The 25,000-nt window shown below is 42.0% G+C and overlaps 1 protein-coding gene across 3 annotated transcripts in view; it reads left to right on the top strand.

Annotated features, from left to right (window-relative positions):
- Window positions 1-25,000, top strand: part of LOC147023228 (1-phosphatidylinositol 4,5-bisphosphate phosphodiesterase gamma-1-like) — a 178,743-nt gene that overhangs the window by 56,306 nt on the left and 97,437 nt on the right. For 2 of the 3 annotated variants that reach the window (XM_085888403.1, XM_085888404.1), the window contains 10 exons: window positions 5,551-5,629; window positions 6,151-6,234; window positions 6,343-6,398; window positions 6,701-6,752; window positions 13,466-13,567; window positions 13,729-13,847; window positions 14,853-14,938; window positions 15,247-15,367; window positions 18,767-18,935; window positions 23,109-23,213. In XM_085888403.1, the coding sequence (XP_085744529.1) occupies window positions 5,551-5,629; window positions 6,151-6,234; window positions 6,343-6,398; window positions 6,701-6,752; window positions 13,466-13,567; window positions 13,729-13,847; window positions 14,853-14,938; window positions 15,247-15,367; window positions 18,767-18,935; window positions 23,109-23,213 (973 nt within the window). Of the gene's footprint in view, window positions 1-3,677; window positions 3,722-5,550; window positions 5,630-6,150; window positions 6,235-6,342; window positions 6,399-6,700; window positions 6,753-13,465; window positions 13,568-13,728; window positions 13,848-14,852; window positions 14,939-15,246; window positions 15,368-18,766; window positions 18,936-23,108; window positions 23,214-25,000 lie in introns of those variants that run through there. The other variant, XM_085888405.1, reaches the window with a different exon arrangement.

The raw sequence follows: 25,000 nt of genomic DNA, 5'->3' as shown, positions 1-25,000 counted from the left end.
ATTGCCAATGTATGGCACTCAAAGGAATCCTTTCTTTTCCTCTCTCTGTCAAGACTGGAGTGCTGTAAGGCAGTATTCTAGGCCCAGTCCTCTTCCTGATCTTTCTAAATGATCTCTATGACTCTCTGGAAAATCCTCTATCTCTTTGTTGATGACTCCACCCTTTGTTGTTTCATCCTCATCTTTCTGACAGACAGCAGCTTCTTCCCTCTCTTCAGACCTTGACAAAATCACAAACTGGTCAAACACTTGGAACATGTCTTTTAACCCTGAGAAATACCACACACTCGCTCTCTCTCTCCGGAAGGAATGTCACGCAAACCCTCCCATCTACTTTCTCAACAACCCTCTCAAATAAATTTAGTCACTCAAACTCTTGGGTCTCACTCTCAGCCATGATCTCTCTTGGACAAGCCCCATTTCAAAGTTGGCCTCCAAATCCAAACGCCGATTGGGCATCCTCCATTGTGCAATGTTTTTCCTTGATTCATCTGAACTTCTATCCACCGACAATGCTTTCATTTGCAGCTTGATGGAGTACTGCTCTCCCCTCTGGGCTGGTGTCCCTGCCTCACACCTTGTTTAGCCTCATGCTGTGGAAACCAAGATTATTGGAATCTCTCATTATGAAGCTGAGTGTAAGGGCCTAAAAATGGAATCTCTCATGATGAAGCTGAGTGTAAGGGCCTATCACTTCACCATCTCTGAGAGGTCGGTGGTCTCTGTCTTTTTCCACCTCCTTTCTGGTCTTGCACCCTGTGCCCTCTCCGTGCTTTGTCTCCCTCAGGTATCTGCAGGATGCCCACGGTCCACCATCAACCTCTAGTGAAACTGTCAAATTCGAGAACCACTGCTGACCTCCACTTATTTGTTCCTCCCTTTTCGTGCCTATGGAACAAAGTTCCACACTCTCAGCAAACTCATTCTTCCCTCCAGGCCTTCAAGACGGCTGTTCAACACCATCTCAAATGATCCCCCATCCTAAACCATAATCTTTTCCACACCCATTAAACCACCACACATTTAATTTCATCATTGTCCAAACTGTTTGGTCAATTTGGGTGGTTTTTGTCCAAAATTTGGTCATTGTCCAATTTGTCTGAGTCCAAAATGCCTGGTGTTGGCTGAATGGTTGGGGTGGTGGGCTTGGGATCCGAGGATCCTGAGTTCAAATCCCACTCGGCCATTGAATTAATACCAGGTGGGGTTGTCCTCAGCCTGTAATCCTTCTGAAGTCGGCAAAATGAGTGCCAGCATGCTGATATACTGTCGGAGTGGCGACCCGTCCAGGATTGTGCCCAATAGCCAAGGAGACTGCTTAAGCAGCACCAATGCTCTGCACAGAGTATGGTCCCAATGGATGGATGGATGGATGGATTAAACCACCTCCCACCTCTCCCAAAATTTTGCTTCCGTATCCATCTTGTCCACCCCTTGTGTTCTCACCTACCCCTCAGCATTACCTGTATCCCTTGCTTGGCCATATCCATCTATTTTCTCCTTCAGCCCTACTGTTGGCATTTCCCCCTTCTCCTTCTGCTGTTCCTTTTGTTACGTTGCCTCCTGATCCATTTTGTGTTCTAGCTCTTCCACGATCCTTGACTATGTATAGAAAAAAACCCCCTAAAAAAAAAACCAATCATTGCAGACAAGTTCTCCAGCTTAATGTCCATCTGATTGATGGCACACACATTGATGTAGCGGTCTGCATGTGAAAAACTATGGTGAGGCAACTGTGTATACCTCAAAGCTATCCTGCTTGTCCTAAGAAGTTTGCCAGTTGGCAGAGCTACAGCCGCCAACATCTCCGTAGGATTGTGCTGCAGCCAATACCAGCAAAAATAATTAAACTCTCAATTTTATAGATCAGTCCATGAATGTTCTATCTCCAGGGTGGACTGGTCAATAAAATTGAGAGGCAGGTTTTCATCAAGGATTCTTCTATACTTTGCACCATCCATTGTCCCTTCTATCCTGTCAAGCTTGCCAGTCCCTGCTAATGAAAAGCAGCACCATAACATGATGCTGCCACCACCATGCTTTACAGTCCTGATGGTGTTGACTGGTGATGTAAAGTGCTAGGCTTACACCAGATGTTATGCTTTTAATTTAGACCAAAAAGTTCAATTTTTGTCTTGTCTGGCCACAAATCTTTTCTCCACATGCTTGCAGTATCGTTAAGATGCCTTTTCCACAAACTCCATACGAGCTTTTTGATGGGTTTTTTTCAATAATGGCTTCTTTCTTGCCACCTGTCCATGGACTCACTTTGTGAAGGGAAAGGGATATTGTTGATTGATGAACACAGACCCCCATCTTGGATGTGGAGCCTTGAAGATCTTTCAGTCATTTTTGGATTTACAGTAACACCCCGAACCAGTTTCCTGCTTTCCCGGATACTGAGTTTGGATGAGCGACCTGATCTGGGAAGAGTCTGGGTGGTACGATGTGTCTTCCACTTCTTAATGATGGATTTCACCGTACTCAAAGGGAGAATGAGTGACTGAAATCTTCTTATAACCCTCTCCTGAACGGTGCTTCTCCACCACTTTATGTCTGACTTCTTTGGAGAGCTCCTCGGTCTTCATGTTTGCCTTGTCAGTTGACCAAGTGAGTTGCACCCTAAATCTCCTTTGATAAGTGGGGGAGCTTAATTTTTTTATGTTAAACCACTGATTACACACTGGTGAAACCTATTACACTTATTTTGTAACCTGTCAAACAAATAATTTTCTCTTGAAGTGATTTAGGGTTAATTAGGGAAAGGGTTTGAATATTTATGCAACTGAGAATCATCTGATTTTCTCTGTTAATCAAACTGATTCACATTTTAGCTACATTTTTTTAGCTTCATCATTTTGGACTAGTTTGTATGGACTCTTATATATTAAGTTTGATTTGAAAACATCATGAAATAGGCTCAGGTGGCGTCGAAATGTGAAAACTTTGGAGGGGGTTGAATACATTTACAGGTCACTGTACATCCTTTACCCCATCTCTCTCCAGCACATACATAGGCTGCCTCTTCCTCTTCTTCCTTAAACCATACCCAGCATGTTTGTCTTCTCCAGACTTTTGTTTTCAGCACACATGAGGTTTCCAACCAAAGTAGGACAGTATCTGTTTTAGCATCAGTGCTTCTCATGTACTGTACATGATAGTCGAAGTTCATTTGTTTGTTCTTCTTGCAGTCGATGGAATTTTTAACATTCTTCTCCAAAACCACATTTCAAAACTGTAAATCTTCTTCCTTTCTTTCTTTTTCACTGTCCATGACTCACATCCATACATTGAAACTATAAATACCAGATCATTCACCAGTTTCCTCTTGGTTTTTATTTTTATATCTTTGTCTTTCCAGATCTTTGTCCATCTTGACATCGCTGTTCTCTCCAACACAAACCGGCTATTAATTTCTCCTCTATATTCTCCACTCTCTTCAATCTTATAACCCAGGAAGATGAAACTTTCTACTATTTCCACGTGATCATCTCCCAATCTGAACACATCAATCTTCTTAAGGTTTAAATAAAGACTAGCTTTTTCACTTTCCTTCACTGTCTGCAGCAGTTTCATCAAGTCCTCTTTACTTTCTGTTCAACAGAGTGGTATCGTCAGCATACCTTAGGTGGTTGATTGGTCTTCCTCCAATCCTGACTCCAGCCTCGATGTCATCCAAGTTTGATTTCCTCATGATGTACTAACACTACAGATTGAACAAGTAAGAAGAGAAACGAATGCCCCCTGTCTGAGCCCTTTTACAATTCCAAACCATTTTGTCTCTCCGAACTCTGTTGTTACTGCAGCTTCTTGTTTAGTGTACAGGTTTCTTATCAGGAATATCAGGTGTACCGACATCCCCATTTATCTCAGCATTATCCACATAAATTCATGATCAACACAATTGAAGGATTTGCCAAAATATATTAAACAGAGACAAACCTCCCTTTGATATTCCCTTTGCTTTTTCCATAATCCATCTCAGATTTGTGATTTGATCTCTCATACATCTTCCTCTTCTGAAACCTGTTTGCTCAACAGGCATTTCTCACTTAATGAAATCTTCTATTCTGTGTCGAATGATCTGTAGTAATATATTGCTGGCATGTGAAATGAAGTCAATGGTTCAGTTACAATGGTTCGGTTACTTGAACATTCTCTCGTGTCCCCTTTCTTTGGCAATGCTATGGAGATTGGCGGCTACCACCTTTTCGGCCATATAATCATGCTCCATATCTGTGTACAGATTGCTGTTAAAATTTGATTCTCTTCTCCCCAATTACCTAAAAGAGTGCCACTGGAATTTCATCAGCACCTGATGCTTTTCCATTTGTCAGCTCTTTCAGGACTCTACATACCTCACATTCCATCACTATCGGTTCTTTCTCTTTTTCTCCTTCTTCGAAGGTTGCAATCATGTTGTTGTCTTGTTTGTATAGAGTTACTGTTTCGTCCTTCCATATTTCTTTCACCTGTGTTTCTTCTGTTAGATCATTTCCTGTTCTTAGATCAGTCCTTCCATCTTCTTAAGGACCCCAATCCAAGACCTAAATTTTCCCGTGGTCTATCTGATCTTTTGAAAAAGATCTCTTGTTTTCCCCGCTCTGTTGTCACTCTCTATCTCTATGCTGAAATAATATCCGGTGGGGTTAACTCAGCCTGTCATGCTTCTGAGGTTGGTGAAATGAGTACCACTGTACTGGTAGAGTGGCACAGCATCAGCAGCACAGCTGTGCTCCAAGAAATGATAGCCAAAGCTGCCATATGCAAGAACAGAGAACAGAACACCCTTCTCTATAATTTCAGCAAATATGAGAAGATGGAAGAGGCTTCACTCTTTTAGTTTCAGAGCTTGACAATAGAAAACATTCCCATTTCTGTCCTGATATTGCAACAAGTTAAAACATAGCTCAGTTATTTATTTATTTGTTTGTTTATTTATTTATTTTTGTACACTTGCCTTATTGATTTTTTAATATTTTTTTATTGTTGAGCGTGATATATATAAGTACAATATAATTTGTCTTGTGGAGTACTAGCAGGAGTAGCCAGTGTTTGCCGGTGCTGTTGTAATCCCATTGACATTTTGAAAAAATCAAATTTGTTTTTTTTTTCCTATTTTTTTTTTGTGGGGGCCTGAAACACTTCCCTATGCTGTGGTTATTAAAGAGACACTGATACCACATGATAAGGAATGTGGCCGGGGGAATATTTATTATTACCTTTCACACAGCTACAAAGGCTTAGGCACGACAGAGCAAAAAAAAAAAAATCCAACTTTATTTTTTAAAAATTTACAAAAATACTTTTTGCCTAAATCACTCACTGATGAACCTCTGAAAGTTTGATGAAGATCCGTTTGGCCATCTCTGAGAAAAATGATGACAGACGCAGACACACAGACTCACAGACAAACATCTCTCTCGTGGAGATACGTACATGTCTTAAGATGATCTATTTTTTGTATGTTTAATGAAAATGTAATGTTTTTTATTTTTTGCAAAAGACGAGCAACTATCCTGAAAATAGCAAAGTGTAATTTCGTTGCAGGGAGAAAGAGTTGAAAATTATCCTGGCACAATTAAACCTGAAACTACAAAACCCGAAATTGCTGAGGGACAAGATGAAGGTAATTTTATTACTTTACCACCTAACACTACATCGAAATGTATTTTGTAACTTACTTAATGTCTTCTGAAATGGATAATTCGGTGGTGGAGGTTTTTTAGAGCCATTTACATGTATGTATCGAGATGCCTGGAAGGTTTGAGAGTGGTGGGTGGGGGGGGGAGGTTGGGTTTTGGGGGCATTCAGTTAATTGACAAAGAATAACTAAGATGAGGGAGAGAAGCTGATGCAATAGAAGAGAATAGGAAGAGCAGATGGATTATAGGGGAGGTGTGGTTGTGAGGAGATAGGAGGCCGGGGTGGGATTAACGAATGTGTGATAATATGGGTTACGTAAAGCACAGAAACACTTTTCAGTTACAGTTGTAATAAAATGGACAAATGAAAGCATCGGCAGTGAATGGAGATCCTATGAAGATAAAGACTCATAAAACATTAAAACAGTGGATAAAATAAGGAGTCAATTAATCTTTTGTGACATTAACCTAATCTTCCAACACCTTCTCCTTGTTGCTGATGTAGCAAGCTGACTCCTCTGGTGAAGCCTTGAGCTTTGATGGTTTCTACAAGTTTTATACAAACCTGATGTTCTTTGAGCAGAAGTCTGTGAGTAGGCCTACAAAGAAACGCCGATACCACATGCACTAAGGAATGTTTGCATCGCACTCGCTCCCTGCAACTCCTGCTCTTATCATCTCTGTATCTCTTTTACAGATCTTGTCTCAAATGACAGAACATGTGAACCAACCCTCACTGTCATTCATGTTGAGGTTCGTTTCCAAACAAAAAGCTGTGTTGTGGTTTTGTGCTAACTACGAAATCCTCCTTGCTTGGAGTGAGACTGTTAGTGGTACCAAAACACATGTCAACCGAGGTTAACCTAGCTGCAACAGATTTGCCTGATTCTTGAGAACTGTGGGCTGTGCTTGTTGACCATGGCTTCGAGGTGGGGTCAGAGTAGTATAACTTTTCTGGAGGTTTTTGAGAGGTTTTGCAATTTTAGCTTCTCTGATATCAGGTTTATTTTTGACAATGAAATGCTTAATTTTAATCAGTTTTCTTGGCTGTGCAGGGAACGTATCAGCTTGCAGGATTTCCAGAGGTTCATGATGTTGGATCAGAAGGTCAGTGGAAATATATTGATGAATGGAATTCTATGACCTTTCATAGTATTGTAAGGAATGAGCCCAGCTAACACACAGACATTGGGCCCAATGTTGGCAACCGAATTGTTAGAATGGCTGATGTCGTCCAAACGTTGGTGCAACGTCAGATGGCTGACGTCGGCCCGACATCTCCCTGCCCACCCAAAGTCTCCCTGTCACCTGCCCAACATTTAATGGCTGACATCTCCCCAACCATTTCAAAAGCTGCAATGAAATGCTTGAAATTTATAAAATCATGTTTTTGTTGTAAGTCACTGATTTAAGTGCGTACACACACAGTTTGATGGCTGACATCTCCCCAATTAGAGGGGCCAAGAGCAGGCAAAGTGTACAGGACAAGAGCAGGCGATGTACGAGAACAGAGCAATTTGTGCGTGAGCTCAAACCCTGTGGCAAAGGAATTCGGATCTGGATGTATAAGGGTTTGGGACTGGCCACTCCTCAGGGCAGGCTCCGTCATGACAACGTCATGTGGGATCCAATCATGTCCCTGTATGCGGGTAATTGACGGGTTGTCTCCAGCAATCTGGCCACGTCTATCACACCCACACTGTTGGCTTTGCCCTTCTTCTCCAAGTGCTGAGAATAACAAAATAGCTACTTCACGGCCACCTGCACGATAATCCGTTAATTGTCATTCTCACAATTACCTGATCCTGTGCCTGGCTTCAGACATCTGAACACATCAGACCACACTTAACCCTATATCTAGCAAACGATCAAGTCATTCCAAGCTTGACATCTCATGAATATATTAATTATTTTAACAGGTAATATCAGGTGTAAATGTTAATCGTGCCCAACCTTGTCAAGACAAAATGCATACAGCAAAGTGGCAATTCATTAAGTACACCATGCGCTTCATTTCTTTGAGCACAGAACAGTTGTACAAAGTGTACGGGTGCACTGCACTCCCCTTTTTAAAAAGCCCTTTTCTGTGGTCCGTATATATGTATATGTATATATATATATATATATATATATATATATATATATATATATATATATATATATATATATATATATATATATATATATATATATATATATATATATATGTATATGTATATATATATATATACTGTAGGGTTATAAGAGTTCGGGTGAGTAGTAACGCGTTAATATCACGGATATATCGAGTGCATTGGAACTTTTGAACAATATACTTATACAGGAAAGTGTATTACGTTCAAAATAGTTATTTGTCGATCATTTTCATGTTAACCAACGTTTGTTTTTTTTTTTCTTTTCTTTTTTTTTGTATCCATTGTCAAGGCTTGTATGAGAGCTAACACAAAACACACAGCAAGGGGGGCATGAGATGAGAGGGGTGGGAGAGGGAAGGACAAAACAGTGGGGGAGACATTAGGAGATCTGTGGAAGGGAGAGGGATGGGACGGGGAACACGGGGTAAACATGATTGACACAACAGGGACTTTCAGGAAGGAAAGCAGATCAGAAAAAATTCAGAAAAGATAATGGCAGATAGTGAGACCCAGAAGCTTGAATGAAGGACTTCTTTCAGAGGATTGTTGAGAAAGTAGATGGGGGGGGTTTTTCCAAATGGTGTTTTGGGAGAGACATCGTGAGAGTGTGAGATTTGCCAGGATTGAAAGACATGTTCCACGTGTTGGACCCGTTTGTGATTTAATCCAGATCTGCAGAGAGTGAAGAAGCTACTGCTTGCCGGTCTGAGGGGTGACAGATGGTATGGCAGAGGGGGGAGTCATCAGCAAAGAGATAAAGAGGATTTTCCAGAGAGTCGGAGAGATCATTGATGAAAACCAGAAAAAGAACAGGGTCCAGAACGCTGCTTGGAAGAACTCCAGCCTGGACAGGAAGAGGGGATGAAAGAACTCCATTTCGGGCCACACGTTGACTGCGACAGGAGAGGAAGTCTGCGAGCCATGAGTGGAGATGGCCTTGGATACCATGGGAAGAGAGTTTGGTGAGCAGAGCAGGGTTCCAGACCGTGTCAAAAGCACGCGATATGTCGAGGGATATGGCTCTGATTTCATATTTAGCATTGAGTACCTCCATCCATTGTTGGCAAATAAACATTGCATCTTCCCCATCTTGCCAACGTTGGACAAACATTGGCAAATCGATGTCATTTTTGCATCATATTGCCAACGTTGGATCGATGTTGGAAATCCACCTGCAACCGTTCCGACCTTTGCCAATCCATTCCCAATGTTGCCCCAACGCCGGTGTGCTGTCTGGGATTACATGTTCAAACTATGTCTGCATTGCATCCCCATGCATGCTTCAACATGGCATTCAGGTATGTTAATCATTGATCCCGCATGTGTCATCTGATGGAGGTGGCTGATGGTTGGACTACATGTTGTTGAAAATTATAAATGGTGTGATACAGCTATTAAACACGAATCACAAAACAAATTTGAAAGCTAATCCAAACACAAGATTTACACAGTGATAAGGACGTTAGATTGGGATCCTCGGGGTTTTTAAAGCAGTAGTATTATGGATTCGTATCCTTAACATCTGGAAATACAGATAGTCTTAAGAGAATTACTATGTCGCTCTTTGATTGTCGGTAAATACCCAGTTCTGTTGATTATACCTGAAGAATCTGTTCTGGCCTTCAGGTAGTATCAGACCACAAAATTTGTGGTTGATTTTTTTTGAAATGTCCCCTGAATTGGCCAGAGTAAAATAACTAAAAAGAAGACCAGGGAACCACACCAATGAACCAAGCATGGGCCCCAGACAAAAGCAGTCTTCTTTGCAAACATCTTGAGTCTGTTCTTAAAGTTGGGAGAACCCTCTCCTCTTTCTCTCTTCTCTCTTCTCTCTCTCTCTCTCTCTCTCTCTCTCTCTCTCTCTCTCTCTCTCTCTCTCTCTCTCTCTCTCTCTCTCTCTCTCTCTCTCTCTCTCTCTCTCTCTCTCTCTCTCTCTCTCTCTCTCTCTCTCTCTCTCTCTCTCTCTCTCTCTCTCTCTCTCTCTCTCTCTCTCTCTCTCTCTCTCTCTCTCTCTCTCTCTCTCTCTCTCTCTCTCTCTCTCTCTCTCTCTCTCTCTCTCTCTCTCTCTCTCTCTCTCTCTCTCTCTCTCTCTCTCTCTCTCTCTCTCTCTCTCTCTCTCTCTCTCTCTCTCTCTCTCTCTCTCTCTCTCTCTCTCTCTCTCTCTCTCTCTCTCTCTCTCTCTCTCTCTCTCTCTCTCTCTCTCTCTCTCTCTCTCTCTCTCTCTCTCTCTCTCTCTCTCTCTCTCTCTCTCTCTCTCTCTCTCTCTCTCTCTCTCTCTCTCTCTCTCTCTCTCTCTCTCTCTCTCTCTCTCTCTCTCTCTCTCTCTCTCTCTCTCTCACACCAACTCTAGAAGCATGCACTCTGACAAAGTCATTAATTTGAACGATGCCTACCTGAACAACAATATCCTGGATTCTGCTGTCACTATCCAGACTCATGCTGTCTGATGTTTAATTAGCATCATGTGGCTCCACTGTACTATCTACAGAATTTACTGCAGCAACTTACCCACCATGATTCAACCATCACATGCCCCATGACTTGCACCATCAAGAACCACAAGAGCAGCATCATTCTGTGAACTACACTACCTTCATGTTGCACTTCAAGTCAGACAACATCCTGACTTGGACATTCGAGTACATTTTTGCTCCTTTGCGATAGTGACAATGAAATGCTTTAACAAGTACCATCACAAGCAAACCATCAGAAACTAGAACAGCACTCGGTCGTGCACATATACCTCCACCAGGCTTATAGTTTACGTTTTGCATCCCACTGATAGGCCAGATCTGCATTCAGACCTTAACCAAAATTGAATCGGCTTGGTTCTTGTCACATACCCAACTCATCCACCAAGTTCCATCAGAATCTGTCTCCAACGTTTTTAAATATCGTACTATTCTATAAGACCCCGCGTATTTGCGGTTTATAAAATGTGACCTGCTTCGACATTTGTGGCCATGCGTTTCGCGTATTCATGGGTTTTGATGTTTTGGCGGGTTTTTTTTGCAGGCATATTCATGGTTTTCCGTTGGCGTAGTTGCAGTTTTTCATGGGATTTTTGATTTTCCCTCATGAATCACAAACTGCCGGGAACCTATCCCCCCTTTTTCCATTAAAACAATGCCCCACTAATTGCGGCTTCGCTATTTGCGGCATTTTCCAGGAACGTAGCCCCGTGAATAGTGGGGTTTGACAGTGTATCAAATTTGGCCCGATCTCTCAATGATGAAGAATCACTTTAAAAAATTCTCAGATCCAGATCCATATCCGTATCTTCACCAAAATCTAATCAATTCGTCCTTGTCACACACACTCAACCTGTCCACCAAATTTCGTCTGAAGCCGTGAATAACGTTTTGAGATATCCTGCCCACAGACAGACAGACAGACAGACAGACAGACAGACAGACAGACAGACAGACAGACAGACAGACATGGGTGAAAACATAGCCTCTGCCCACCTTCAGTGGCAGAGGTAATGAAACTACAGTGCTTTGAAGACAAAACTCACCATTATTTTCTCACGACAACTTGGGAAGGAAACTCATTGTTCTCTCGAGAAGCAGCGCCACCCACATCCCAGAAGTGAATGAAAAATTCAACACAGTATATCAGATGCAAGCCATGTACTTACTGGGATTTACTTGCATGTAGAAGCTGGAAGCGATGCTTATTTGCCCCTCGTTACCTCCGCCGTCTGTTTCTAGAATATGTTAATTTATAACCAGGAATCACCTGCAGTGTGGGGGCAGTGTTTTCTCAACGAGGTACAAAACCACATCAGTCCCTTTGCCTTGCCATAGTCTCACTTCTGTAACATTAGGAAGGAGTGTTATTTTACTGTGTATACTGAGAACAAACGATGAACAACTCTTTTCGATGTGCATGCATGCTGGAATCACTGAACGAGTGTTTTATGGTCTTTCTCATTCTGAAATTATGATGAAATCGAGTGTGCTCAAAAGGTTGTTTCCGGCACAAGTAAATGACGAGTAAAAAAATTTTGCCATCCAGCCTCAAAGACTCGTTTTGCTTTGTCCAAATAACTTTACCTGCTTGTCACCGTTTCCTCGACCACACTTCATAAACCATGTTGCATTGCGCTCGTATCTCATGGCTCTTTGTGCAGTGCTGCCCTATTGTTTTCCAATATCCATTATGATGGCTGGATGTGAACAGTAAGACACAGAAACATTCTTGGCATTCTTGGCTGATTGTTTACGACGTGGAACTCCAAGTGGTGTGTTTCATGAACCACTGCACCCACCCATATGACTTACTGTACATATCCTTTTGCCTATTTCTTATCAACTTGAATGTGCCTGATTCCATTAAATCTGTTTGGGTTGGTCATTCAAGTCATAAGAGAGAAGAATAAGAAGAAGGAGGACTGCTTGTTTAGCATTGTCATCAGAGCCGATGACACACGATTCTGGGAGCCTAAATTGAAATATCATATTGTAGATGTACCTGTCCATTATATATCAATATCCTTGTAATTCATGTTAAAGTACACTGATGTCCACTAATGTCTTTGTCCTGAATCTGACTTATGTACTCGCTCCTCCATGAATCTTTGATCAATGCAGACTCGAGTCCCAGTTTTTACTTGGAAGACCATCAAAAGAAAGGTGGTCTTGTTGGTTGAGGGACTGCAATATAGCTGAGTTGGCAGTGTGCTTGCTTCGGTGCTGTCTGTTCGTGGATGTGAAGTCAAATCTGATGACAGGTGCAGTCTGAGTACAGTGCTGGTGGCGAAGGGAGGGGGCTGCATCTCAAAGCATCCTGTTCTTCAATGGCTGGATTCCCTGCCACTAGATTAAAAGGGCTATGCATGAGCATTATACAGAGATGTGAATGTTAAGTTAGAATTCGTGAATGGTAAGATTTGGGTTCGAATCTTGAAGACAAGTAAGTTAATTCATTAAGTTAATGGGTTGTGTACATGGTGCAGGCAGAATTGGCCAGACGATTTTCTCCAGCGTCTGTGTTTCCTTGTATTGTACTTTTATTCTCTTTATAATTCAATCTTCTTGTTTTTTCCTTTTTTTAATTGCAGAAAAATGGAGAGAATCGTGAAATCGTGAAAAATCGTGAAATGTTTAAATGTTATAATTAGGTCATGAACCCAAAATTAGGCCAATGTCAATTTTTTTTTATATCAACCCCGCATACTTTCCCATTACTGATGCAAAACCCCAATCCAAAAGTCCCTGGACACTGGCAGAAAAAAATGGAGAAAAACCCAAATGGTGGCCAAGTACTCCCAGGGGTGCAAGACCCTGACCTTTAACCTGGAGAGGTACGATGTAGATCAAGCCCAAATGTGCCTTGCTCTGGGCTATCTCGGGATAGGAGGACAATTTCATTCCGATCAGACAAACCTTAGTCGAGTGATGGTGAAAAATGCCAAAATGTTTGCAATTAGGCCATAACCCCAAAATGAGGTCAAGGTCAAAAAAAGTCAACCCTCACACTTTGTATCCCCACTTTTGATGCAAAATTTCCCTCCAAAAGTCTTAGCCGGTCCCAAGATACAGCTCAGAAATAAAGGTCTATTGTGGCCCCAAAAAGAAAGCTCACGGAGGAGCTAATAATAATAATTAATAATAACAATAACATTTATTTATACATGCATTTGAAATTTTATTTATATATGCATTTAATTTTTTGATGTAGGAAAGCTGGGCTGCAGACATTGGGAAAGTGTGGACATTCATGTGCCACTTCCTTAATGATCCAAGACGAGAGGTCGATAAACCTTTCTTCACTCAAGAAGAGGTAATGTATACCTTGCATACCTGCAGTATTTATATTGGTCATGCTTGTTTTAATACGTTGTGATTTAAAAAAAAAATGATTATTTGGTGCATTAAATCTCTTGTGTTGCAGAATATACCTACAACAACTCAACTGTGTTTTTTTTTTTTTATCTTTTGCAGTTTCTGACTTACCTCTTCTCAAAGGAGAATAGCATCTGGGACGTGGCACAGAATTCGATGAAACCCGAGGAGATGAATAACCCTCTCTCCCATTACTGGATCTCATCTTCCCACAACACGTACATAATTGCCTTCACTATACCTCACTGTTTCTTCTTACTAATATCTCTTGTCTTTATATTGTTATTACTAAAAACCATTCTCACCAGAAATGGAAATGTAGACGGTGACTTGCAACTGGGCCTCAAGGGCAGTTTACAGAAGCGTGCGCATAGTAAAACGAGTGTTCATTTATGGCCGTAGGATATCTCACAAATAAAGAAAATAAAAGCACACCTGACACTAGGCCAAGGCTTCAGACTTTGGCATGCTCACGAAGCTGTTACGTCAAAACGAAACGTCCCAGAAGATAATGAAAATAGGATCACATTTGTACATGTCATGTTTTAAAATAATGCTTTCTTTTTTTTCATTTGCTACAAAACATCATGTCTTACAGTCTCCTTGAATATTTAGAATAAAATAATTCCAACCCGTAATTTTTGACAGGCTTTTATACTCGTGTGGTTATCAAAGCTTAAGCCACAGTATTTTGTATGGGCAGTAAGTTAGCATATTAACTTCTCTTGACGACTTGTGACCACTTGCCTTTCAACTTGTCTTTCCTTGTTATTATCATGATGATAATTAAGGGCAATCTATACATTATGTATGCAAAAATGATATAATTGTCCACTCCTGCATGCCTTATACACCCCCCTTTCCACTTTTCCCATAAATTATATCTCCTGATGGTGCGCTGCTCCGGCGCATGCTCCCATACCTGACCTGACCTGACTTACTTTTCCTTTTGTTCAACCCCCTAATCACCTCTCTTATGCTGTCTCTCCCTCCCTCACCCAATATCTTTATCAAATGTACTCTTCTCAATTTAAACCCACACCCTTTGCCTTCGTAATATATTGGCAATCTCTCACTGCATCAAAATGTTTAAGGTTTTTGTTGTTACCGAGACTCTTGACCAAGTTACTTTTAGAATTATCAGCTGATTGAATGAGGTTGGTGTTTACTACTTGTTTTTTTTTGGTTTGCATTATACCCCCATTTTCTGCTGTGTTGCATAGATACCTTATGGGTGACCAGCTGTACAGTGAGTCATCTACAGAAGCATACGTCCGCTGTCTGCGAATGGGCTGTCGTTGCATTGAGTGTAAGCGCAAACCTTTTAATAAATTCCACACATCTATAATTGACATGAGTATTATTGAATGCAGTTTTGTTTTATAAATTTATGTTCATCATAATTTACATGAATAATTTTTTTTTGTAATGCAAAAGTAGAAATTAATATTATGATGTTTAATAACCCCAAATAGATTTATAGTTAGAACCAAAAGCACACTAATTCTGACTGGTCTTGATCTGATATTGATAATGGCAATGCTGCAACATTTTTGAATCATAATGTTGAAGCACTGAAAAAGTGAGAATCTGACATGCAGCGTCATGTTGTGCCAGTGGACTGCTGGGATGGTCCTGATGATATGCCGGTGATCTACCATGGACACACGCTTACGACGAAGATCCGATTCTCCGACGTGGTCTTTGCCATTAAGGAGCATGCCTTTGCCATCTCCGAGTAAGAATGCCTTGCCTGAATTCTGCTCAAACTCAGTGGCGTAATGGTTAGAGCATCTGCTCTGAGTCTGGCAGGTTGGTGGTTCAAAATGAGGTTGGTGGTTCATAAACCCAGCCGAGTAGTACCAAAGACTTTAAAACTGGGATGTGCTATTTCCTTGCTTTACGCTCAGCATTTAAAAGGACAGAGTACGGACAAACAACCGTCGCTTTGTAACCATTGTGCAGGCTTGATGGGCCCAATAGCCTCCTGATTATTATTATTATTATTATTATTATTATTATTATTATTATTACTAGGAGAGTACCAGCCCTACGGGCGATTTTGTTACAGGCATGCAACATGTTCTTTGGATGCATACCTTTATTTGGGCGGTGTATAGGTAACTGAGAACTCTGTACAGGCAAAAAACAAAACCCGGGTTATGTGCATGAAGCAAAAACTTACCTACTGCTTATAATTCAAAACATCTCACTGCACTGCAAAATGTGGGCACAGGAATATTGCACTGTGAAGGGAAGAGACTTGTAATACCCTCCTCCACCTGGAGGTAGCGCTACACGGTACACATTTACATGGAGAATTTGTGTCCCATCCCCCCCCCCCCACCTTTCGCAACATCACTGGCAAGGTAAAAACACCCCTATACATGAATTGGGGTCATGCTGATTCTCTGCAGCAAGTCTGGATGTAATCGGCCCAGAACTGTAAGAGGAATAGCGCGACAAACAAACACACAAACACCGGTTTGTGAATTATATAAGGAAAAGGAAAAAATGGGGAAGTGATTGTGAATTTAACTTTCCGTCTTTATTTATTTTTAATATTGTTCTTAACAAACGGGGACAGGAACAATGCAGGCGCATGATAGGCCGAATGGCCTTCTCATGTATCAATGTTCCCAAAAGACCTTTACCTTTACAACATTGGTGATAGAACAGGAACAAATGTGGAGGGGAGGACAGAGAGTTGGGGTGGGGGTGCATGGAGTTGCAAGAGGGAGATTGCAATGTTGGGAGTGGGAGGGGGGATTGAGGACTTGGGGTTGGGAGGAGGGTTGAGTCTTTGGGGTTTGGGGCAGTTGAGGACTTGAAGAAGAAAGGGGGAGTGGATGACAAAGTTGGGTTGGAGTGGGAGGGCATAGATGGGATAGAGTTGGGAGGGCATAGATGGGATAGAGTTGGGAGGGGGGTTGAGGACTTGGGATTGTGTGTGTTTGTGTTGGGGTGGGGGGTTTGGGGGGTTGAGGGGATGGGGACCTGAAGTCACATTTTACATTACACAGAATTCCCATGGGTACCAGGTAGTCCCATTGGATATTTGGGGTCCTCTAGATATTTTGGGTCCTTGGGGTCTTTTGTGTCCTCTGGTTATTTTGGGTCTTTTCGGTCCTCTGGATCTTTTAGGTCTTGGGGGTCCTCAGAGTCTTTTGCGTCCACGTCTTTTGGGTGTTTTGGTTCCTTTGGGTCTTTAGAGTGTTGTGGGTCCTCTGGGTCTTTTGGGTCCTTGAGGTGTTTTGGATTTTCAGAGTTCTTGGGGGCTTCTGGGTTAATGGAGTAATTTGGGTATTTTGGATCCTCAGAGTGTTTTGGGTCCTCAGGGTCTTTTAGGTCCTTGGGGTCTTTTGGATCTTTTGAGTCTTTGGTGGGGGGGGGGTCTTTTAGGTCATCTGGGTACTTCAGGTTGAGTATTTCAAGGTACAATTTTGGGTGGCGTCAGGACAACAGTCCAACTCATGGGTTAAGAGCATACACAATGCATACATACATACATACATACATACATACTCACAAACACTTGCTCCATTATATATAGTTAACCCTTGCCAGAGGAGAGGGTATTGCATTTGGGTCTGTTTGCTTTTGTCTGTTTCTCTGTTTGTTTGTTTGTTTTTTCTGTTTGTCCGCACAGAACCTGAGTATGTGTTTTAATTTCATTTGACCCTTTAGAACCCCAAGACCGCTTGAGACCGTTTAAGATCCCTAAGGCCCCTCAGACTCTTTAGACCCTTTACAACCCTCAATGATCCTTAAGACACCTAAGACTCTTTAGAACCCTAACACCCTTGAAGACTCCTACTACTCTTTAAGTCCTTTTCGACTTAAAAACCCCTAAGACACTTCAAAACCCCTAATATTGTTTAGACCCCGAAGACCTTTAATACCCCTAAACACTTAAATACTCCTCAGACCTTTTAGATCCTATGGAACTCTAATACCCCATAGACCCTGAAGACCCTTGAGACCCCTAAGGCCCTTTCGACCCCTCAGACGCTTAATACTCGAAGACCCTTTAGAACCCTAACAAGCTTTAAGACCCGAGAGACCCTGTTACACCCTTTGGAACCCTTAGAGACCTATAAGACCCTTTGGTCCTTTTCAACCCTGAGAACCTTGTAGACCTTTCAATTACTTTCTACCCTCAAGTATAGACCTTCAGACCTTTTAATACCCTGTAGACCCCATTTAACCTTTAGACACTTTTTATACGTTTTAGGACCCTTTAGACCCCTTCAAACAATTCCAACCCTGTCGACCTGAAATTACACCGTTTAGACCCCTTTGACCTTTTCAGAGACACGTTTAGATCTTCAGACCATTTGACCTTTCAACTTTTCAGACCTTTGGCCATTACACATTTAAAACTAGACTATTTAGACCTTTCATTTGCAATCAACAACCTTTCATTTAGTATATCCTTCCATTTATTTGCCACACAAAATACACCACATAAAGCAAATCCTGGAAAGGGTCTGCAATCTCTGATTGCTTTTTCTTGTTATTGTGTGTTTTCTTGTTCAGCCACTGCATGTGCTAACGTTCCATTGAGGAGCTGCAAGGTTGAGTTCGTTAAAAGATTGTAAGGTTGATCTTAAAAGGAGTAAGCAGGGCAAATGCAGTTACTTAAAAAGAAAACAATGTCATGGATATACCTGGTGTTGGCTTAATGGTTAGGGTGGTGGGTTTGGAATCCTCGGATCCTGAGTTCAAATATCCTGCTTTACTGTTGAATTAATACCAGGTGGGGTTGACTCTGCCTGTCATCCTTCTGAGGTTGGCAAAATGAGTACCAGCTTGTTGGTATCCTGTGTCGGAGTGGTGACCTGTTCAGGATTGTTCCCAATAGCCCAGGAGACTGCTTAGGCAGCACCAACACTCTGCACAGAGTATGGTCCCAATGGATGGATGGAATATCGTGGATGTACTTTTGCTTGATGGGTCAGAAATTTGACCATTTCAAATGTTATTAAATCCATCATGTGGAAAGAAAATCCTGATTTGCTCTCCATTGTCCAATCTAGATTGCTTGTGTCCATGGCTAACATCTTTGTTTGACCATTGTGAAGCACTGATTGGAACTTGCCTTCCCACACTGCTGCTCTTTTTCTATTAACCTCAGATATCCTGTGATTATTTCTATTGAGGAGCATTGCAGTGTACAGCAGCAACGCCGCATGGCAGACATCTTCCGACAGGTGTTTGGGGACATGCTGCTCATTCGGCCTGTTGAAGCCCGCTCCGAGGAGCTCCCATCTCCCAACCAGCTCAGGCACAAGATCATTATCAAGGTACCCTGCCAAATTCTGCTGTAGAGCTTTAGGTATTCAAAATGGCCACTACTACTACGACTACTTTAATGGTCATAAATAATCCCACCTCCTTGTGTGGCTCAGCCACATGTATGTTTGATTAAAGTCTTTCATGAAACACTCGACTGTAACTGATACAGCGATGAATTTGGGATTTGCTCAGGATGCCGGTCATAACTCGCCTACTCTTTGTGAAAGACACTGTGGGATCTTTAACATCGACTAAACAATGCTAACAGACAGGACACCCAGTTTAACATCCATCCGAGGAATACCGCACTCTGTGATGCAGCAGCCTCCCTGTGAAATATCAATACGAAAGTTTATAGTTGGGCTGAGAATCGAACCCAGACTAGACAGCTCAAAGTTAAATGCCCGAGCTCTGCACTATTCTGTCAGGACGTTCAAACATATCAGCATATTTGGTCTGCGATTGGCTGTTGCTTCTGCCATGTATTGTTTATTGACATAATTGGATGTTTGTTTATTCTGATTCATTCATTCATTCATTACCCCACCTGCATAGCGCAAAGAGAAAACAATTCCAAACAGGAAACACTGTTTTTAGAGACGTCACAAAACACAAAGAACAGGCACGAATAACTGATTTAACGTGCTAAATAAGGTGGTGTTAAAGGCGCTGCAATAACAGTGGGAAGCTTTTGATTCAATGGTTTTTTTTGGGGGGGGGGGTTTTCCTACAACCCTTAAACTTTTATTTTATTTCAAATGAATTATATACTTGAACACTGTAGGTCACAAATCGCTTTGTTGGCATTTCCAAAAAACCTTCAGTTCAGCAGTACTTGGACAAAATTGTACCGTCTCGACCAATCAAATTTGCCACTCGTGCTCTCATGCTGGGGAAACTCAGGATTCTTCTTATTGTTTTTATTATTATTTTTCTCCTTCTCCTTCTTCTTCCTCTTCTTCTTCTTCCTCTTCTTCTTATTTTTCTTCTTCTTTCAGTAGAGTCCCATGCCCTTTTTCTCAAGACTGTGTGTGGGTAAGGTATTCTATGAACTCTCTAATTAATCTTCTTCTTCTTTCGGCTGCTCCTGTTAGGGGTCGCCACAGCGGATCATCCATCTCCGTTTCGCTCTATCCTCCACATCTTCCATTGACACTCCAACCACCCGCATGTCCGCCCTCACCGCATCCATGAACCTCTTATTTAGCCTTCCTCTTCTCCTCCTACCTGGCGGCTCCATCCTCAGCATCCTTCTCCCGATATACTCCGCTTCCCTCCTGTGCACATGTCCAAACCATCTCAATCTCGCCTCTCTCACTTTGTCTCCAAACCGTCCTACCTGCGCTGTCTCTCTAAGATACTCATTTCTTATCCAATCCATCCTCATCACTCCCAACGAGAATCGCAGCATCTTTAACTCTGGCATTATATATCAATAATGGTGTTAAAAAATAGAATGGATGCATTTTGTGGACATTCGGAACTCTCTAATTAATCATGTTTCATATTTCCCTCCATGTTTTAGGAATGTTATAAATAATTTGCTTAGACATTGATTAAGTGGCATCTAAGTCCAAATTTATTTTATGGGAAAAAGTTTCTTATTCAAAGGGTAAGGGGCATGGATGCTACCACAGCAACATGAGAGCTGTAGACATTCACCCATCCTTGTATCCAAAATGGATGTATGATCGCAACACTCACAATCAGTGATAATTTAAAAGATAACGCACAGGTTGTCATACTTGTTTTTGCGTTCTTCCATTGGCGATAGTTTTCACATTCCTGATACAGTGCAGATAAATGCACATTGTCAGAATTACTCCTATTCTTGCTCATACATGTTACTCAAAATTCAACTGCAGGTTTTTTGTTGTTCTTCTTATTCTGTGAGGAGAGACGTTGGGAGAGGAAAAGGCGAAAGAGGGACGTTCTGAAGCGAGAGAGACGTTCTGTGATGAGATACGTTTTGAGAGTGGGGAAAAAGCAAAAGCGATACGTTCTGAAGAGAAAGAGATACGTTCTGAGATAGTAAAAAAGCGTGAATGAAAGAGGTACGAGAGAAAAGCGAGCAAGAAGCGGATGTAGGCACGCAAAAGAGGAGAAGGAAGCGCGCGTGTGGTTATCTGGCCAGCGCCAACAGCGAGACGGTTCGTCCTGCCCAGAGCTTCGGCAAGTGAGCGTGTGGTGCGCGTGCGGGTGTGAACAAAGCTGCCAACGGCTAGGCACGGGTCGTTCACCAACAAACACCAGGGTTGGAACCCGTGATGGACCATCTCGGTGCCCTCCAGACTTCGACTGGCATTCAAGGCTGCCCCGCGAGAGGCTGTACGACAAAGCTGGGTGTTGGCGACGGACGTGACACGCACGCACGCATTTCAGGACGTTTTTGCTTCACGGGCGACTTTCTGGTGAGCGAGACGATTCTCCTCCCCCTGAATGATCCGTTGAGTACCCTTGTCTGTGTGTCACTGTAAGTAAGTCAACCCCTGTTAAGCTTCTGCTCTTTCTCTCTTTCCTGGCATTTTGATTAATTTTGCTTTGAAATTCTTTATGTACCTCAGTAAATAAAAGGTTCTTTTAATTTATTTATTTTATTATTAATAAATTATTTGTCGATTTCCAACCTGTCCGTGTTTGCCCTTTCCTTCCATTGGTCTAGCATTGTCTGAACCGAGATAGACTGGGAGGTAATTACCACAAATTTGACCAAAAAATCGTCGGTACGCACCAGCGGTTAAAACGCTCGGCCGCCCTAATTAAAATCTAATCAGATAATATTGGTGCTTTGCCGAGGGCGCGCTCCCCTCTCAGGTAACCACGTGACCTCTAGTTAAACGGAATAATTAGATGGCGGACACTGGAACTCATGGTTGACTGGGTGGTGTTCGTGGTTCTAAAACAACCCACCGTACCACAACGTTAATTGTGAGCCAATTTTGAAATGTGGTTTTGCCCAAGAAAGATTGTGGCTAATAGTGAGATCCAGGAGTTTGAATGACTGAACTTCCTCAAGAGGATTGGTGACAAGGTAGATCGGAAGGTTTGCCAGATGGTCCTTTAAGACAGAGAGAGAGATCGGGAGAGTGTGAGATTTGTCAGGATTGAAAGACATATTCCAAGTGTTTGACCATCTTGTGATTTTGTCAAGGTCTGAAGATAGGGAAAAGGTTGCAACCTTCCTGTCTGAAGAATGAGGGACATCACTGAAGAGGGTGGAGTCATCAGCAAATAGAAAAGGAGGATTTTCCAGAGAGTTAACGAGATCATTTATGAAGATCAGGAAAATGACTAGGCCGAGAACACTGCCTTGGGGTACACCAGCCTTGACAGGGAGCGGAGATGAAAGGATTCCATTGAGTGATGCACGTTGGCTACGAGAGCAGAGCAAGTCAGTAAGCTGTGTGTGGAGTTGGCCTTGGATGCCATATGCAGACAGTTTGGAGAGCAAGGCAGGATTCCAAACTGCATCAAAAGCACGAGATACGTCCAGAGAGACGTCCCTGATCTAATGTCTGACATTGAGAGTCTTCATCCATTATTGGGTGAGTAGAAGCAGCATGTCCAAGGTGGAGTGACCTGGTCTGAAACCAACTTGGCGATCCAGGATGAGGTTGTAGGAGAAAAGGAAGGATTTCATATCAACTCTGATGATAGATTGATTGACGCAACATTAAAAAAAATCATCTCTGATGAGGCTAATTAAACAATATTTTACTGTATTGGGAATATAGACTGTATACATGATATTTATGAAGTCCTGTTACAAACAGACATGCTCATTCAAGATGTGACTTCCATAGATAGCAATATGTATTCATGGACAACGTTAGATGAGTACATGGGACAGTGAAAGCATGATTGACCTCCTGCTCTGATGGTTGTGCTATTTCATTCCACTACAGCCTGCTGCTAGAGGTTTTGCCCCCTCCCTGAATCATACTTGTGATTTATGTACGTCATACTTTTGACTTCCATGGATAACATTACCGTATGTCCAATGAATACGTGGGAACTTGAAAGCATGAATAGGCCTCTTGCTGTGATAGCTTTATCATGTTATTCCCCCTAACAGTCAATTGCCAGAGGTTGTGCCCCCTCTGACTGCCCTGCCCATTCCCGAGTGACTCCTTTTCCCCAGGTGATTAACGAGGAACCCTGTGTGTCTTACTTTGTTACAGCACAAAACTATTGATTACCAATCAGATGGCAGTTCATCTACCGAGTCTGATGTCAGCAATTCCATCAAGAACGGCACGTTGTATTTGGAGGACCCCCTTTTTGATGTAAGTTTTGGCTGAAAACATTCATGCAACGGTTTTTCATTGTAACTCTTACATTTTGCACACACAGTTGTTCCAATATCATATCAGCTGAATCATATCATTATGAATCATATCAGCATGATTAATAATGCTGTCTTGGCCTGGTGTTGGTTTAACCGCTTAACGGTTAAGGTGGTTTGATTAAGATCTTACAGTCTTCAGTTTAAGCTCCAGTCGTTTCTGTTAAATAACACCAGGTGGGTTGACTCAACCCGTCATCTTTCTGAGTTGGCAAATTGGGCACCAGCGTACTGGTAACAGGGGTACTGCATTAGCAGCATAGCCACACTCCCAGCAATGATGTAACCAGCAGCCACAGAGACTGCATATGAAATGATGACATGATGCCTGGGCTGAAAGTAATCCCATGAGATCATTGTAAATTTCGTTTTGAAAGTACTTTTTAAAAAGTTGTTTAATTAATATTTTATGTAGCAACCTCTCATTCTCGTGAGTCTCTGTAATAGTCACTACAGACAGGTACTCTTCTTTGTTACAGCTGTTCGTATACACTCGCACAGCATACATATTCTCCCCACTCTATAAATCATGCTTGCTTCCCGACAATTTTCCCTCTTGGCTTTTGTAATCCACATTCAACTTATCAGGTGATGTAATTGTGTGTTCAAGTTTGTTACTTTATGGAAGATGGAGCTCATTTCAGCTTTTTTGTGGATTTCCACTTGTAATCCCATTCCTTCGAACCCCCCAACCTTCTTCCGATGACACAGAGACAATAACAACTGTGACTCTTATCGATGTGGTTTCACATGAAACGTCTTATTAAAAACATTTTTGATGATTTCAGTCATTTTTCTTTCTTTTTTTGCTGGCACACACACGTTGAAATATTTAAATAGTTAACACATCTGCTTTAAATAACACCTGTTATAAACACTGCCTGCACAATAATATATTGTGCAGTCGCCTACAAACGCTTCCATTTTCCACCCACGCACACCCATCTCCCCAATGGCCCAGAGTCCCTAAACTAGTTGCCATCCCAATGTCTGAGGTTAAAGCTCACCTCCATTCGGATGTCCTCCTCTTTCTTGTCTGTGTGCACTTCTTCCAAACTCTGTTGTCTAGTCTTGCGCTCTTTCCTCTCAGATGTCAAGTCTGCTACCCAGCATTCCTTTGACTTTTCAGTAACCTGTTGAGACTCTATGTCCCTTTCAATTACAACTCCTCTCTTGCTGTGATTCATCTGTGAATTCTTGTCAAACAGTTTCTCCTTCACCACACTTTCTGTCTGTCGACCCTTCACCCTGTGTTCTACTCTTGCACGAGCCTTACCACCTGTATTAAATAGGATTTTGCCATTTAACGTGCTGCACCACGTCTGCATTACGTTAACGAGTGAGGGAGGGAGCACCAAAAAGCATATGGGAGAGAATTCTTCAGACCATTATAAACAGCAGCATCCTGTTAGAAGGAATGTTCATTATACTGAATTCTGTTATTTTAAAGGGCACTTTTGATGGACAATCCCACTTTAACGATTGAGTTTGAACTCGGTATAAAAATCCAGAGCCATTGTGGAGAAATTAAGAAAAAGTCTGAGAGCCACTTTGTTTACCGCCTCGACAACTCCGTTAAGCACTATTCTGGCTAAACTTTAGTTCATTCCGTAAGGCCTGCAAGAACTGTGTGTCCATCCTGGGGCATGCCAGGAAACACCATCTTGCAAACCTCAAGGCTGAACTCCATGAGCAATCTCCTTCCTCCAAGTAATGACGGTGCTTTGA

Source organism: Eptatretus burgeri, chromosome 7 (assembly GCF_056783735.1).
Source record: "Eptatretus burgeri isolate ZD-2024b chromosome 7, Ebu_testis_v1, whole genome shotgun sequence".
In the NCBI taxonomy this organism is placed as follows: domain Eukaryota; kingdom Metazoa; phylum Chordata; class Myxini; order Myxiniformes; family Myxinidae; genus Eptatretus; species Eptatretus burgeri.
The sequence above is the reverse complement of the archived record's forward strand: the minus strand, read 5'-3'. Positions and strand labels throughout refer to the sequence as shown.